The sequence below is a fragment of the Tauraco erythrolophus genome, chromosome 6 (assembly GCF_009769465.1).
Source record: "Tauraco erythrolophus isolate bTauEry1 chromosome 6, bTauEry1.pri, whole genome shotgun sequence".
NCBI classification, from domain to species: Eukaryota; Metazoa; Chordata; class Aves; order Musophagiformes; family Musophagidae; genus Tauraco; species Tauraco erythrolophus.
Genome location: NC_141470.1, coordinates 20,017,731 through 20,034,717, shown reverse-complemented (window position 1 = coordinate 20,034,717; position 16,987 = coordinate 20,017,731). Strand labels below are relative to the sequence as shown.

The 16,987-nt window shown below is 36.3% G+C and overlaps 1 protein-coding gene across 2 annotated transcripts in view; it reads right to left on the bottom strand.

The window, feature by feature from the left end:
* ANO3 (anoctamin 3) overlaps nt 1-16,245 on the bottom strand; it is a 210,213-nt gene extending 193,968 nt beyond the window's left edge. For both annotated transcript variants that reach the window (XM_086612632.1, XM_086612633.1), the window contains exon 1: nt 15,867-16,245. In XM_086612632.1, the coding sequence (XP_086468758.1) occupies nt 15,867-16,020 (154 nt within the window). In that variant the 5' untranslated portion in view covers nt 16,021-16,245. The remainder of the gene's footprint in view (nt 1-15,866) is intronic.
* Nucleotides 16,246-16,987: the final 742 nt, after the last annotated feature.

The following is a 16,987-nucleotide window of genomic DNA, read 5'->3' as shown; positions in this document are numbered from 1 at the left end:
TCAAAGAACTCTCAGTGAGAAACCAACTCGTGATATCTCATTGCCTGCAGATACAAGAAGCAAACCTTGAAGACATCAGCATAAAATAAAACGAATTTCAGCATTTCAAATGGTGACTTGGGATTGCAAACAATGCAATGCCAAGTTCTCCCTGCTACATATGTGAAAATAGCAACAAACACAGCACTTATTGGTAGCCCAGAAATGGAAGTGGCCAAATGGGAAACATCAAAGAGTAAATAAGGAAGAGAGAACTTGAAGTCCAGTTGTTTCCCAGCCTAAGTCGGCTCAACACCTCCCAGTTTCTGTGGAAACTCTCAGATTTGAATGATATGTCAAATTTAGTGATTGTGAAAAAAGCTGCAGTCCCATGCACTAAAAGTTTCTAAGTAATGTGAGAATATAGAAATAACAATACTATCACAGCTGCTTTGATTCAGTGCACTATGTAAAAGGAAAGCTATGCTCTCACAGAGACCTAGTCATTTCAGAGTATGGTTACAGAAATAATAAATCGTCTAAATTTAATCTATTTTTTAGCTAAGCCAGCTCTTGACCAAGTTATCAGCATTTACGTATCACATCTGGTTCTCTAGCATTTCTTCAAATGCAAAGTTAGTTATAAAGGACATAATCTTGTAATGTAATAGTTTTTGACATACATCATGTAAAGAACTATGCTACATGTCAAACCAGATACTATGAGAAATAGCTTTCAGAAATGAATAATTAAAAAATTACCTTCTAATGTTTAATTAGCTGATACGCTTACATCAACAGTTGTCTGATTATTTTCCTTACAAGCACTAACTTCTGCCCAAGCTAGATAAATATATTAAACAGTCCAGATGCATTAAAGATGAAGAAATATCTTGTCACATCTTAGTCACTAATTCTATTCTTTGTATACAATGTCCAGTTTCTTCAGCAAATGTCATCTGAGTGAAGTTTGTGGAGCAGAAAGCCCTTTGTTTTGCTGTACTAATGAATTTCTAGGTGTTTTTCAAAGATCTGCTAAGACATTCTACAGCATTACTGCATAGTTCCTGTACAATCAGGATCCCAACACTAGGATGATAAAAACCTCCTTATTAACACAGATGCAAAGGCAAAAAATCCAACGTCCACATAACTTACTGTAAAAGTGTCATTGAATCAGATAAAATTTCAGATAAGTTCTAAAATGCAACATGTGCATCATAGAAGTGGTTTATATCAAGGTTTCTCATTTAAATGAAAAACTACAGTTGCCTTTTCCATCCAAAAAAGGCGAGTAAAGTAATGTTAAAACGCCATTGTCTTAAAAGATACTTTGCAAAACCTCATCCCTTTTCTAGGCTGGAACCACAAAAGCATTTATAACAAAAAAATGTGTCAAGAACCATGAAAATTCAATTAATGCTGCCGGTGAAAGTCCTTGTCAATGGTAGTTGTTAACCATTTCTCTTCTCTGAAAACCTGTTGACTACTGGTTTTCTGAGTTTTTATAATGCTTCTGTAAAAAAATAAGCTTTAATCAGTAAACGTCTATATTCTGTCATTAAAGGCTGTAATTTTCACCATTTGTTTCCATACAACAAAACCTTCACAGAAGCAGTGGTCAAACTTCTTTACACGATCAAGCTCACAACTATCCCTGCTACACCTTGTGATGTGATATTTAATTTCAGCTGCACACATTGAAACACTGATATCAGATTTTACCGTGAGCATATACTGCAAGAACATGGCCAAGCAAAAATTCACCTTCAGAATTTCTTGATAATTTGATCTTTTTGACATCTTATGCACCTATCTGTATCAAAAGACTAAGTTCTGATAATTGTTGTGTGACTCTGTGTAAGATTTGCCTGTCATTTTTTGTTGCAATTAAAGTTTCGGGAAGGAATAATCAACAAAGGAACTTTGAATTCAAGGTGTAGTGTATTTGTAGTATACCCATGCTATGCAACTGCTGTCTACTGCATAATGTTTTAAGTGTTAACTAACGCTCAAGTCAATAGGACTGCAGTTTTAACTTGAATTATATCTCCGTGTTGTCCTGCAGCTAACCGAGGCTGACACTGAGGAATGCAGACTGAGGTCCAGGGATTCTTAAACAAGCAGCCTCAGAGCCCGTGCTGGTATGTGCCAGTGCAGAGGGGGAAAACAAAGAACTTTGTGCAGTGAGGCCACTCAGTATCCCTTTCATAGGAAAATTTAGATACACAACACGGTGCCAAAGAGAAGTGCAAGAGCTTTAGACAGCACTAGGTACTACACTGTGGTGTTAGCAATGTGCTGCCCAAGATGACTGCTCACACAGCAGTGATTTCAGGAGCCAAGTCTTCTCCCATGACATGCAAATATCAATAGGAGTTATTTGTACTCCTGCTTGGAGTCTCGGTCCCTTAGAAAAATTTTTTTTAAGTTTTAAAAGGTGTCAAAACGTAATTCATATTGTAGTGGCAGGAGGAAAATATAAGACAACGGTATGATTCCACTTTGGGCAAGAAAATCATCAGCTTGACTCCAAACACACTCAAACCCTTGATTTGTTATAAACAGTTCTTCCAAAACCTGTTTGGATTTTTTAAGAGAGCTCTGCGCAGTAGCTTTTGTTCACATCTGATCATCATCGTCATTGTGAATAACAAAAGCACACTTGGAGCTGATTTGGATACTGGAAGCTTTTTTAGAGAATAGAGGAAAGGAGTTGGCTTGTTTGTAGTTGCTTTGTATGGAAGATATACTACAGGATGGAAAGTCCTTAGAAACTTTGTAGCCTTGTAACAGGTTCATGGCAGTTATTTCAAATTTTTAAACATTATCTGATCACATTTCCTAATATTAATTGTACCTGTAATGAAAGGACACTTCTGGTCAAGGCTCTACTCGGATGGTCTGACCATAAGTAGCTGCTTTTTGTTATAAAAAAATCCCAATGCTTTACTGATGAAAGCCTACATTTCAGAACAAGCGTGCAGAATCTTTGCTAATTAACTAACAAGATGGTGTGTTCTTTCATGTGTTCAAACAGCATATTTAGGGCTTTTTCTAGTACTTTAGAAAAAAAAAAAAGAGGTGAACAATGAAACTCTTGCCCTGTGTAGCAGAGAGAAATAGTCCCACGGCATCATTAAATTTGTGGCATTATCATCAGAACTATTTTTAGAAGACAGTTTTTACAAAGCTAACAAACCAACTTGGAATGTGTGGTAGCTTTGTATTTGTAACATTCATCTGGTTTTTATATCCTTTATTTTTAAATATCTTCCCAAAAGGCAAAAGGGAACATTCGGGCGTATGACTACGTCTCACTTGCCCTTACAAATCCAAAGCCTGGATCACACCCACACCTTTGTTCCACTCGCACATGGCACGCGTGGCAGCGAACAAAGGAGCGCTGTCAGTGCCAAGTGGTCGCCTTCCCAATCTGTTCTCGAAGAAGTCAACATATGCATGTATGCACTGTGAGTTGTTCCAGGTTTTAACAAGATCTCAACTCACCACATAAAATGCTTCAAAAAGCACATTGCCACAAGCTTGGCACATCCAAGAGATTCCTTGGTTCTGACCCTCATCTTCTCAGGAGAAACAGCTCAACCATTCTTTTCACTCTAAGCCATTAGTTACACATTTATTTCTGGAGAGCTATCTGCAAGTATTACTCCAAACAAATCAATTTGCTGTTCTATTAAAAAAAACACAAAAGTAAAAATCTTTCTTTGAAACTCACTTAAACTCTTCCTTCACTAGCTGAAGTTGCTGTATGATTTTTTTTTAACAAAAAGATTAATATTTAAAATATAGCAAAACAAGTAAATGACCACTTTATTGCACAAAAAGTTTTCCCTGATAGGAAGAAACAGTGGAATTTTCTTTGTACATCTCCTCCCTTCCTCCAAATGACTTCTCACAAGAGTTTCACTGTATGTTTCAGACAAGACAATTTTTATGCTCACAGTTCAACTTCCCTGTGGTGATATTCTACAGGATTAAAATTATGTATGTCTGTGTTACGAGTTTGAGGTAAATCCCTCAGATGAAGCAAACGGGTATAATTCTGTGAATGAATGGCTGTTCTCAGCTTTACAGCAGCAGAAAACCTTGCCCTTACTGTGCCTACTTTCCAAATTGGAAAGATAAAGGATAATACACTTATCACTTGGAAATCAAAATGGCACTCAGACTCCAATACTGCCCTCCTCTCTGGATTTAACAGAACATATCCTGATTCCATATATCCTGGTCATATTGTGAGAAGAGATTACTGATACATTAAAAATATAATTCCTATCTAGAAGTGGCAAGTGTGATATTTTATTCTTACTGAAGTGCATCCAGTAAGCTTTATAATGCATGCAAAATTAATAATATAATTGGAAAAACTGAAAAATATGTTTACTGTTTATTTTTTTAAAAAACCACAGTAGGTCTATAGAGTTCATGGCTCACCAGCTCCTTCATTATCTTGGAAACCTCAGTCGGGATGTGTTTTTCAAGAAATGCTAAATGGACCCATAGCTGTTCAAAATAAGAAGCAGCTTTAGTGTTTAATTGTTTTTAATTGAGGGTCCTCAATCTCTTCACATCTAAGTTTTAAAAAAACTGCTTAAATAATAACAGAGAAAGATTCCTTATTACTGGAGACATTCAAATTTACGTAGATAGTATACATCAGATCACATCTTGTGTAGTTTTGTCAACTTCACTCAAAGAAGTGCCTAGAAATATCAACTTCATACTCCCCTCCTTATTTTAGTTTTCTTCACAGAAAGCGTATATTCAAAATACAATTTTTTAGACTTTTTAAAAAAGGAGAGAATAGCAGTTTCCTTTTTTTTGCAAACAAGATTAAGATGAAAAAAGAAAATATGAAAGAAATGGAAGTAATTAACATCAGTAGGATAAATGCAATTGAACACAAAGTTATGAAGTGTCTTATTTGTGACAGATAAGCTTGAGTATTAAAAGAATGAGGTAAGAAAAGTTAAGGTACTGAAAGTATCTGAGGGTTAAACAATTGGTTTTAAGAAAGGAACTGAAGATGGATGTTTGAAGTGTGTGATATACTTGGAAAAAGTTGTGACTCCAACAGTGAGAGGTGTAAAGGAATGAGTAAGAAAACAGATGCTAAAAATTAAAAAAATAGACATGCAATACAAAGTGAAAAGTCACAAGTGAAATGAAACCAAATCAAAATGTTGACAGACAGACGAGAAAAGTTACTTTTGTGCAAAAGTCAGGAAAAAAGTTTTGAGCACAAAAGAAAAGAAATTGAAAAGAATATGAGAAGAGAGGAAAGACTGTTTCAAGTGCTCTATATTGAGTAAATCAAAAGGGAGAAGAGGATACATTCTGGTCATGAAGAAGAATAAGAGTGATAAACCTTGTGAAACTCTGAACAATACAAGATACACAGAAATAAAGGAATCAATATTGGTGCCAAAATGTGAAGATTATGAAGGTTTTCAGTGAAAATCTGATGAGCAGTTCTAGAGTCAGGTTCCCTCCACCCCGCCTCCCCACCTCATTTAAACACACTTTACTTCAGTTTTGAGCTAACTAAAAGCACTGTTTTGGGAATGTCTATCTCAAGTGACTAAACTCTGCATTTGTGAAACTGAAGATAGGTTTTTCTCAAGCTGAGTGCCATACCTCCTCCAGGACTTTAGTGCTGCTTAGTTGGATCAAGTGGTAGGATATCCTTGAGGAGGTACTGGAAACATGGCCAATAAGATGCTTTCCTGTTCTCCTTTCCTCTGAAATAGAAGATGCTGATTGCTGCCAGAAACAGGTTACCAAACAAGGCATATTTTTACTTAAGTCAGTATAGGAATTCCTGTAAACTCTAGGCAGGACAGAAAAACATAACAGTTCCCTCCCTGAGTTCCCAAATCTTCTGTGCTTCTCTTTTCCCAGCAAAGCAAAGATCACAAGGAAAGCATATGCAGATCAAAACTATAACATTGGGAGACATGGTTTTCTAAGAATAAAGGTAATAGTTATCGCATCTAATTCTACTGTAACAGATACTATTAAGAGAAAGAGTAGAACATGCAAAAAACGTATTATATTAAACTTTGTGAATTTTGAGGATAGAGAAGTGTCTATAAATGTGACACCTATTTGTACTTCTTTGAATGGCCCATGCCATTTCCTTCCTGAGGTAAGTGAACAAGTCAGTAGTGTATCCTGTGTGAAAAGCGTGTACAAAACTGTTCTTCCAGAAATGAAGCAAAAAGATATAGAAAAAACCCTCATTTGTTACAACATTTAGTTAAATTAGTCATAGAACAAGGCCAAGTCATTCTCAAAAAGAGTAAGATGACAACATTTTGAATAAACTTCATTCAACTCAGTTTTGATCATCCTTGAATTCTGAAGATTTATGTTCTCCTTGGGTTTTTATAAACAAAAATATAAAGGGCACATAAGTACAGAGACACAGTTCCTTAATCCTGAATGACTCAATCTTTTGTCTTTTTCTGACAGAAAGAAAGAAAATATATCAGTACTACTCAGAATACACTTGCTATTTTTGCTACCGTTTTATTTATAAAACAATATTAAGTTTACTCAAAAGAAGTGAGCAGCAACAATCAGCACCTCATACCAGGCGTTCCGCAGAGCCACAATGAGCAGCCAACTCAAGCGCTGTAGCAAAACTAGTCTTCTCTTTCCATAATCCTTTTTTCTTCCTTAGAAGCAACTTCCAGAGCCCATGCATTTTAAGACAGTAATTTTAGAAAACGTACAGACGAATGTAATTATACTCTTGATTGATGTACATCCAAGATTGCCTCTCCAAAACACTGGCCATATTCCAGTCCTTAGTCTGTCAAAGTGCCATTGAGTAAAATAAGGCTGTTTTGGCTTGGCGAGGCCTATAGGGCAAGATCTTCTATTCATGACTTTTTGTCTCTAAAGCTGCACTAGCAATGCTTGCCTTAGAGAAGATCCTGGAAGAGAAACCGTGCAGACCTTGTATGTCTCATCCTTTGGCACAATAGAATTGGACAGCAGGAGTCCAGAGCATGAATCTATGACATAGCCATAAGACATTTTGATGGTGGTTGACTTAAATAATTCATTAGTTTCTCTGTTCGGGTTCAGCAGAATGTTGTTGGGGTGAAGGAAAGACTGAGTAAACAAATACCTGTACAAGAGTGTTTTCCTTAAATATTTTATATTTTCTTGTGGAATTGAAAACTTTTGAACGGAAAGAGATATGAGAGAAGTTTTGAAGAGTCAAAATCAAAATGTTTGGAATCTAAAAGACAAAGTTGTACCAAGATGAGATAATAAAAAGCTTGCAGTATGGACTGATTAAAGTCAGTCCTGACTTTAAGGAATTCTAGTATTTAGTCCTTTCTCAATGCCTAGGTAGGAAAAGCAAAAAATCAGTTTAAACTCTTATTCACAGTTCCAGTACCATGCACAGTATGATAAACTGGCAGTAAACTCTGTATCCATAAAGGCTAACAATGAATTGTTAGCCATTTATCCTTCAAGGAAAATAGGAGAACACAAATAAATTAAGGAAAAGTGTATTTAAACCAGAAGAAAACCTTGCTGATAAGCGTAAGTAAAAATTTCCTTTCTCAAAGGAAGTACAAGAAAATTCTTTGTTTCAAACTATGTAAGAAAAAGGCATTGTAGAAATAAGCTTGCACTTTAGGACTCAGGTAAGGCTGAGTATTTTCAACATACACCATTCTGTTCCTTCAAACAAAATTCACTAAACATATTCTACTAACTCATTAGCACTATTCTGAAATTATTGATATTAATAGCTGACAACAATACGAATTTTCATAAAGCACACTGCATTACAGAGCAAACTGGAAGTACAGCAGCAAAATTAGGAAGGCTACATTTACTTAAAAGATTGATGATACATGATGTAATTTAGGACGCTGTTTTGAAGTGCTATCTATTTCATTTTGATACAGAAAGGAACATGTATATTAGAAATAGTCACCTTAAATATCCAATCAAAACATTAAAACAGAAACCTGAGCCTAATTCTGTTTACAAAATATATGCCAACAGAGAGGTTTGGCACAATTGCACTAGCTCAAGAGATTGATGTGTTTGGATCCAAGTGAATTCCCCATGCCCACTTGCCCATCCCCAGGAAAGGCAGGAGCACAAACATAGATCTCTGAATAATTACTAATACTTTTGCATATATAAATACATAATTCCTAAAGATATCATCTCAATTATTATTTTACCCACAAACTGGAACATTTTAGAATAGGAAGTAATAGGCTGCCAAATTCTTTCTCACCATGTACTTTTGGAAAAACACACTTGTCTCTTCCAGCACCACTCAAAACTTTTTCTATTTATAACATTCAGCTGCCAGCACAGATAACTTCGTGTGTAATTCTCTCTCTCCCATGATGTCCCTTCTAAATATTATTAAACTTGTGTTTTTAAGATTTTTTTTTTCTTTTTTAAATCAGATCAACTTAGGTTATATTACAATACTGATATAAACATCGCAAAGGTCTAGAAAATCTGGTAGAGTTTCTATACACTTATGATGGTGTAATAGAAACCCAAATATAGGTTGTCTTATTAAAACAAAAAAAAGAGAAACTGATCGTAAGCAATGGCTTACAGACCATGTACTAAATGACATCATTTGTGTCTTCATTGCATGTTATCTAGACACAGCTATCAGATCTTATATTAAAGTCTGTGATCAAACATAGAACGCAAACGTATTCTGCATCACCAAAGAAAGAGAAGAACCCTTCTTTACTTACTGAAGTTAACAATATGTCTCTACTTTTAACACTTATGACCTTCAGACTTCTTTTAAAACATCTTGTTATGATACCATATAGAGACATATCCCCATGCTTAATTTTTTAAGAAACCTTAAACACCTCATTAACCTCCCTATCTACACTTAGTCATCTTTCATCCTATACTATACTGGAGATCTAGTTGTCAATTTATCATTGTTATTCAAGGAAAAAAGACTTAAGCATAGACTCACATCTTCTAATAACTAAAATACAAGTGTGTCATTGCTGTGTTCAGGTTTTGCACGTGTAAGACATGCTTGCTATAGGAAGGCTGTTCGGATTTGATTCTTCATCCCATTTTTTGACCTTTATTACCAGTCTGCACTGATTTGTTGCAAGTATTGACTTCACCTTACAGATCAGGGAAAGTTTTAGTAACATCTGTGAGAGCAGTATATTCTTTGTGTAGACATACTTCGTCTATTGCTACTGAGGGAATTTGGGAAATAAAATCCACGATTATAAATCATTAGAGCATCTTTACTCAGAGTTAGTTGACCTACTCCACTCTCAAATTGGAAGTAAATAGCTCGTTAGAAGAAGGAAGAGCATAGAAGAGAAACGATGCCTCTGGGAAAAATTAAATTTCTATATCCAGCTTAGTTTCCATGTGAGGATACAAGTCATGACCCCCAGGGGCAGAGGTGAATGCCTCAGTACATTAGGCTTCTCTGCGATCTCTGAATTATTCATTAGCTACAGGCTTATTTTGTGTATTAATGAAATTTTGGTACAGAGGGTAGCACCAAAGAGAGAAAGATCTTCCAGTTGTAGCTTGTAGTACATTTTTCAGCTTAATAGCAAAAAGACTGACTCTAGCTAATACTAACGACTCAGCTTAACTGAAGACATACTACATAACTTTGAGTCCCAACCTGCACGCACGTATTAACAAATACTTTTTCTCCTCTCTTTCCTTCCACCTGTAATCACCACACAAAATGCCTCCCTCATTTTCAAAATTGGCAGCATTTTATAGTGATTTGGCCATAGCGAATTCTGCCTCCAAGGTAAAGGCAGAATTAAAAATAACATTACTTGTCAGAAATTCTGAAATATATTCTGCTGCATTGAGGTTAGGAGACTGCTAATAAACTTATATTTCTGCTCTACTGCTGAATTAATTATATTTCTTGGTGGCTTTCAACTAAATATTTGCTTGACATGTAGAAGGATTATTTCTAAATATCCATCTGACAGGAGTCTCTCAATTGCTTCTCAAAATGATGGAAAAATGCATTTCTTGACCTTTTGTTTCTTAAAAGAAAATGGAAGAGAACAATAGAAAAATAGCATCTAATCTTTATGCAAAGAGTAGAGCTGTTCACTTCAAGTAAACACAGTTTCAAAAGTTAATAGGTGTGTCAAGTCCTGATTCTGCATTGCACTGCAGCTTCCTACAGAACTCAATTGAAGACAAGGAATTCCATTGGATTGTAACCATTAGACAATTTCCTGTGCATTATGTCTGCTCCATTCCTGTTTTTATTATACTAGTGTGTATTTATAATACTAGTGTGAGTAATTAAGGCATATTGATAGGTCAGTACAGGTTTATGCACAAAGCTACAACTTATTTATTCAGTTCCCTAGACATTGGGACACAACAATGAAGAGCTTCTCAAAATTTAGATAAAAAGTATGAATTTAATTCAGCATTTAAATTACCTTCTAAAGTTTCGTATTTATAAACTCTGGCTTAGCAGATTTTCAGTAAGCAGAAGTATTTTGATGTTTCAGAAATGATGGAAACATATCCAGTTAAGGTATGTTCATATAGGGCTTAGCAATCAAAAAAAAATCAAGTAAGAGCTGTATATTATTTTGGATTTCTTCCTCAGTAAAACTCCTGTTAAATATTTCCTTTTGAACAAAGGAAATGCTCTTTTTTGAAGACAATGCTACACTCAACTTCGCATTCTAGTTTCATCTGATATCACAAAGTAGATAATTTTATTCCTCTGTGATAAGACACTCCTATAAAGTTGTGACATGTGCATTGTGAAAAGTTTTTCAGAGGGAGTGATGTAGTCAGGTGTCTAGACAGGTTGCTGAGAAGGATAACAGCAAGCACTCAGAGCTCAGTCTGCTGTTGCCTCTCTTATAACCAACTGTGGAAAGGAAAGGAGTGGCAGATACCCCTAGAGAAATTTGAATGAGAGAATCACAGAATGGTTTGGGTCAGAAGGGACCTTGAAGATCATCTAGTTCCAAACCACCTGCCATGGGCAGGGATACCTTTCCCTAGACTAGGTTGCTCAAAGCCTCATCCAACCTGGCCTTGAACACATCCTGGCCAGGGATGAGGCATTCACAACTTCCCTGGGCAACCTGTTCCAGTGCCTCACCATCCTCAGAATGAAGAATTTCTTCCTTATGGCTCATCTAAATCTATCCTTTCCCAGTGTAAAGCCATCACCCCTTGTTCTATCACTACATGCCCTTGTAAAAAGTCCCTCTCCATCTTTCTTGTAGGCCCCCTTTAGGTACTAGAAGGCTGCTAAAAGGTCTCCTTGGAGCCTTCTCTTCTCCAGGCTGAACAACCTCAACTCCCTCAGCCTGTCTTCATAGGAGAAAGTTCTTCATTTGCAAAATTGTTGCCCTTTTCTGCTGGTGAACGAGGACAAGCTTCACTCAGCCTTTCTTTGTAATCCCCACATGTTCTGATGTCTAGAAAGGGACTTCATTTTTTGTTGAAGAAACTCAGACCACCCCCGCTGCTCTTTTAACTCCCAAAGGTGGTTCTACCCCTCAGGTTCTGCTAAAACAGACCACCACAATTGTTACCTCTCTCTCTATACACCTACTGCATCTGCGGTTTTGAACATAAAATACAAAACACTTGAAAGTTACTCTGTTACATCATCTTGACCCAATAACTCCCATTTTTTTCTCCCTGACCATCCTGTTAGCCTAGCTGTGTTGTTTGTGCCGTGTGGATTAAAGCATTTTGCAGGAATGCCTGCTTAATTTTTTAATCCATTTTAGTTGCTAATTAGTTGCTAATTAGTACTTAATTATGTTCCTTCTATACCCTCATACAGCATATGGGTGATTTCTAATACATAAATAGACCAGCAGTAAAAATAACTTCTGAAACATAGCAACTATTCTCTGGAAAAATAACTTTCACATCCCTTTCCCCAAAAACTCATCAGTAAAAGAACCATAAAAAAGGCAGGAAAAAAATTGTTTCTGCAGGCTCGTATCATTCTACTAAAAGTCAGAGTCAAATCTGTGTGAGTTAAAGCACACTTCATTTCAGGAGAGTTTGAATGCTGAACTCTGACCTCACCACTAGTGGTTACACTAAGACCTTACTTATGGCTCACGCCTTCTTAAAAAACCCTGTATTTTTAAGAGGTTTCTTTATTCTAGATCAGCAGTTATTTGGACAAAATCATCTCTAGGAACATATTTGAGAATTTATGCAGAGAAAGGTTTGAGTAGGGTTTGTCTTATAGTTGTAAAACAAAGACTAGAAGATAAAGGCCATTATTGCAGGTTGAATATTCTCAGTCATTTCCAGGCTAGTAAGAGATGAAGGCACAACAGCATCTATCAGAGTTAATAAGGTTTAAATCTGTGCAGATATTTACAGCTAGAATATTCAGATTAGCTTTGCTGCCTGTGAGAAGTCTGAACAGCAAATGCATTAGGATCTAGAAGGAATTCTACCCTAGCAAATACATCAGAGATTAGTCCTGTGTCTCTGTATTGCAAACAACCTTCTGTTGTCCATTGGTGAAGACAAATTGCTGTAGCTGAGACACTGCTGTTCATGTTGTCGTATCCTGTAAATAATTTTTAATACAGTAAGTAACATACAAATCTATTCTTTTCTTAAAGATAGCCTCACATCTCTAAAAACCCATCAACCCCACATTAGCCACTGTGTCTACAAGTATCACTGCTCCATTCAAACTTTCACCTGGAGTCCAGGTAACCCGAGTGCTGCCAAAACCAACATTGGTCATCGATCTGTTCACGGAGCATCCAACCACAGAGCTTGGTCACACAGCTCAGGATTTCATCTTTTGAAACAAATGTCTCCACGTTACACTGCACGTGATATTATTCCAAATATGTCAATGCTCTGCATGGAAAAAGTCTGCATTCTATACACAGAATGTTAATTTAACAATACTGTTCTTATTCTAGTGTTACTACTCTCTGCAATATATTGTGACATATCTGCAGATCCCAAATATATATCTCAAGATTGATACTTGCATGAGAATTGAAAACAGAGTGATAAGCAGAAACTCAAGCTTATTTCTAAAAACATTCTTTCTCAATTAACAAGAGAGGTGTAGGAAAGTAATTGAACATTTACATCCTATTGCAATGGATTTGGTTAAAGCAAAAGCAAAATAAAAATATGGTTAATATTTTTCTGTCTCAGCAATGTTTCCATTTTCCATTCCAAGAACATCAGGCTTTTTCAGGATACCACTTGACTTTGTCAGAGTATTCACTTTACTGTATTTGCAGTGGTAGGTGTTATGTTTAAAATTAACACATCAGTATTACAAGAAAAGTTTTTCTTAAGTGATAATCTCTATATATTGCTATATGCTTTGCATGCAAAATATGATAATACACGAACAGCTTAAAAAAGTTTAAACAATAAACCTCTCATAAGACAACTGAGTATGTGGACAGCAGATTGAACAGAAGAAAAAGAACATGCCTTTCTGTTGCTGCTTTTTTGTAGGTTCACACTGAGTACTTACATTATCATAGCTTATGTATCTTATATTACCATTTGTTGCTGATTGGAGTGATTTTAGAGGAGAGTTATTTAAATTCTCTTTAAAAATATTAGAAAACTAAAAAAAACCATTGAGCCTGAATGTAAGATTCCCAAGGCTGCAACAGTAGAGGGCAGAGTCCTGTGGGGCAGAGGAGCCAACACTGGCAAACCTCAGTGCAGCACTCTGGTGTAGGATGTTGATTTCACTGAAAATTTTTGTACTCTTATCACTATCTGAAAAAACTAAATTTTAAGCACAAAATTCTGGTTACTTCCCATAGCTCAAAATTTTCATTCTGCCTATGAAACATCATTGTTGGGAAATAGTCTACATGTGAATAAATAGTGTCCATCCTTTTAGTATAAGCAAAAGTAGTTTATTTTTACTGATAGCTATGGCTGAGCAAGTAGAAGTTCCTTTTAGGAAATGACATGTGGAAGCCAAATAAGACTTGTTTACACTGTTCCATTCAGACTTCAGCCAACACAACACTGGAAACTACAGAGGGCTTGCTTACTTTAAACACTGGTAAAATAAATATATAACAGAAAAATTTAGAAGGCAAAAGTTGAGATTGCATTTGCTTTAAGTCATGATTCATAAAAGCCAAACATACTAAGACAATAAATCAGCATTTTTTTGATCCTTCTCATGGTGCAAAAGCACAAAACAAGGTATCTTGAAACTTGGACAACTCATTTGTCAAAGATGCTTGCTCTAGCACTGTTACTGCTTTAGGAATAGCAAATAGTATTTGCAACAAATATTTGCAAGACGTACTTCTTTTGAAAAGAAAGAAGCATTTTTCTAAATGGAAAAATCCCAACAACGAGATTTCTTTTTTTTTTAATATCTCTTTCCTGCAGAACTCTCAATGTTATAGTTTCACAAACAATACACTGCTCACGCTGAGTCCCTTTTACTCTTGATCAACCAGGTAGGTTAGAACAGATTACTTTGATATTTAGGGAACATAAAGTATATCAGCAAGCACAGGCATAAATTCTTTAGGGGCACTTCTTTGGGGTAAGAGAGGTAATTTTCAGGTTATGTTATAGGATCCCAGGGGAAGAGACAGATAGACACTTGATTCCTGACCTTGTGAAAGCCTGCTAACATACAAGACAAACTTTCAGAAATGCATCTACTGAGAAAATTCTATTTTACAGAACTTAGCAAAGGTTTTACAGGAAATAAACCTAGAAATTTTCTATTAAGGAAAGCACAAGTTATCTAGTTTTCTTGCAAAAGAACAGATAGCATGACATCCAAACCATTTGACCATATTAATGTATAACAACTGAATTTATAAATGAAATGTTCCAAAAGTTTGTTACAGAGTTAAAATATCTAAGTTTTATTTACATACTCATGTGCTTTAGCCAAGTGAAAGTTGTAGTCTTCCACTGCAGGTTGGTTGTCCTATCACAGAATAAGGTGTCACTTATCTCTATTTCTCTGGTTAGTGCTTTGTTCCAAGGGTTATAAGCAAGTAAAAACATGATCAAAATCAAATTATCCCTTTGGAATTATCTGAGTCAAGATACAGATGTAGTTCACAAGACATCAGCGTAGTCATTCTTAAAAGGTATTTCCCAGATGAATGATCATCCAATACTTTAGAAGGCTTTATTGGCATAAGATTCCACCAATTAAGTGCAGATATGTCCCCTTGGTTATATTAGACAATCCAAGGCAGCTACATTTTGTATCTTTAATGACTATGAATTTTCAGAGAAATTGAAGTTTCATCATGGTTATTTAATTGACATTTTTGGAAGCTATTCTAGCTATATGAAACACCTGTCATAAAATAAAAACAATAAATGAGCCACAGTGATCATAAAAAAGTAATCTTACAGCATATGCAGTTCCCTCTTTACAAGTCCTGATGTGATAAAAAAGTATCAGAGTAAAACAGAAATGCTAGAGAGCACAGCTTATATACACAACTTGCAAATTCTAGTATCAGAGCAGCTGCTGAGGTTGCTCTAACTCACACAAGAACTGTGTCATCTCCTATGGAAAGCTCATCTCCTAATGCAAAGGTAACAGTCTCCTGGGCTCTTCTGCCAGCAGTACTCTGTGCTAGAGTGTTCAGGAGACACTGTTTTGTTTTTTTTTTTTTAAACAGACATATATTCTACCTTTTATCTGAAGTAAAAGTGACTTCATGTACTGCATGGCATGTGACAGCAACAAATCCTGTGCATTCCTTATAAAGTCTTACAGTTTACTTGCAACATGTTACAGGGGTAAATAGACAGATTTGAGGAAATAATTTATATAAATGCATGCTTACCATCTGGTGCAGAATGCGAGCAGTGAAGTTTAAAACTGTGGTAATCGGCACATGATTCACTGAATTTGCCCTCCTTAAAATCTGACTTGGAATCCTTTTTGCTCTCAATCACATCTGAAGAAAGCTTATCCAGTTCAATTATCACAGCTGACATTGTAAGTTAGTCTCAGTAAAACTCAAAATAAAAACAAAGCTGGACAAAAGAAGCAGCCACTTTAAGTTCAGCTTCTCCAAACTCGCAGTCTGGGGAAAAAAACTTCCTCTCTCCCTCCCAAAAAAAAAAATTTCCCCAAACTGTAATAGTGCAAAGTGTTTTTAAGTCAATGACTGAGCAACTGTATTTCCATGAAGCTGTTCTTCCAGCTCTGCAGCGTTTGCTAAATATTGCTGCTCTTCTCTAAGGTAGAAAACGACTACTTGAAAAAGTTCTTCTGTTCTTGTAGTGACAACAATATTATGGCATTTCTGCTCAGCTGCTACAAAAATAGCAAGGATAAGTGCAGACATCCATATGCCTGCTGAGTTGTGGACTTACTAAGTTTGTTTCAAGAGTCTAATTCATATGTTGTTACCCACTGGTCCAGCTGGGAGGGGCTAAGCAATACCAATGGGAACAAGTGCACCCTGCGCCAGCCCCGCAGCAAGCCTGGCAGCTGCGTCCTGGGAGTTACTGGTGCTACAGTTCCGTTTCCTCGGTGAACGCTCAGGTCTTTGTCTGGGATGTGTGCAGCAAGATAAGTGACCACAGGCTACATTGTTCCTTGAAAACAAGAAATGGAGAACCGTTTCTTAGAGCCTTGAGTCTAAAAAGTTTCTTTTTAGAGGAACCAGTGCTAGTAATATTAAGGAAAGTAGTTTGATCTTTTAAGGGTTTGTTGTTTTTTTTTTTTCCTCTTTCCTTTGATGCAAGTAAACCTCAACAGAACTCAAGACAAGAAAATGATTCGGTTTTTTTCCAGGCTCTGTCCCACCACAATAAGCAGTGCCGAGAGAGTCACCCACTGGCGATGGTGGGAAATTACACAGCCACGGAACGCCCGAAGCAGAGCTGGGCAGGGGCAGGTGATGCTCGGGGGAGGCATCCTGGGCTTGGGGGCCTGTAAGTATACTGCCAACTCGAA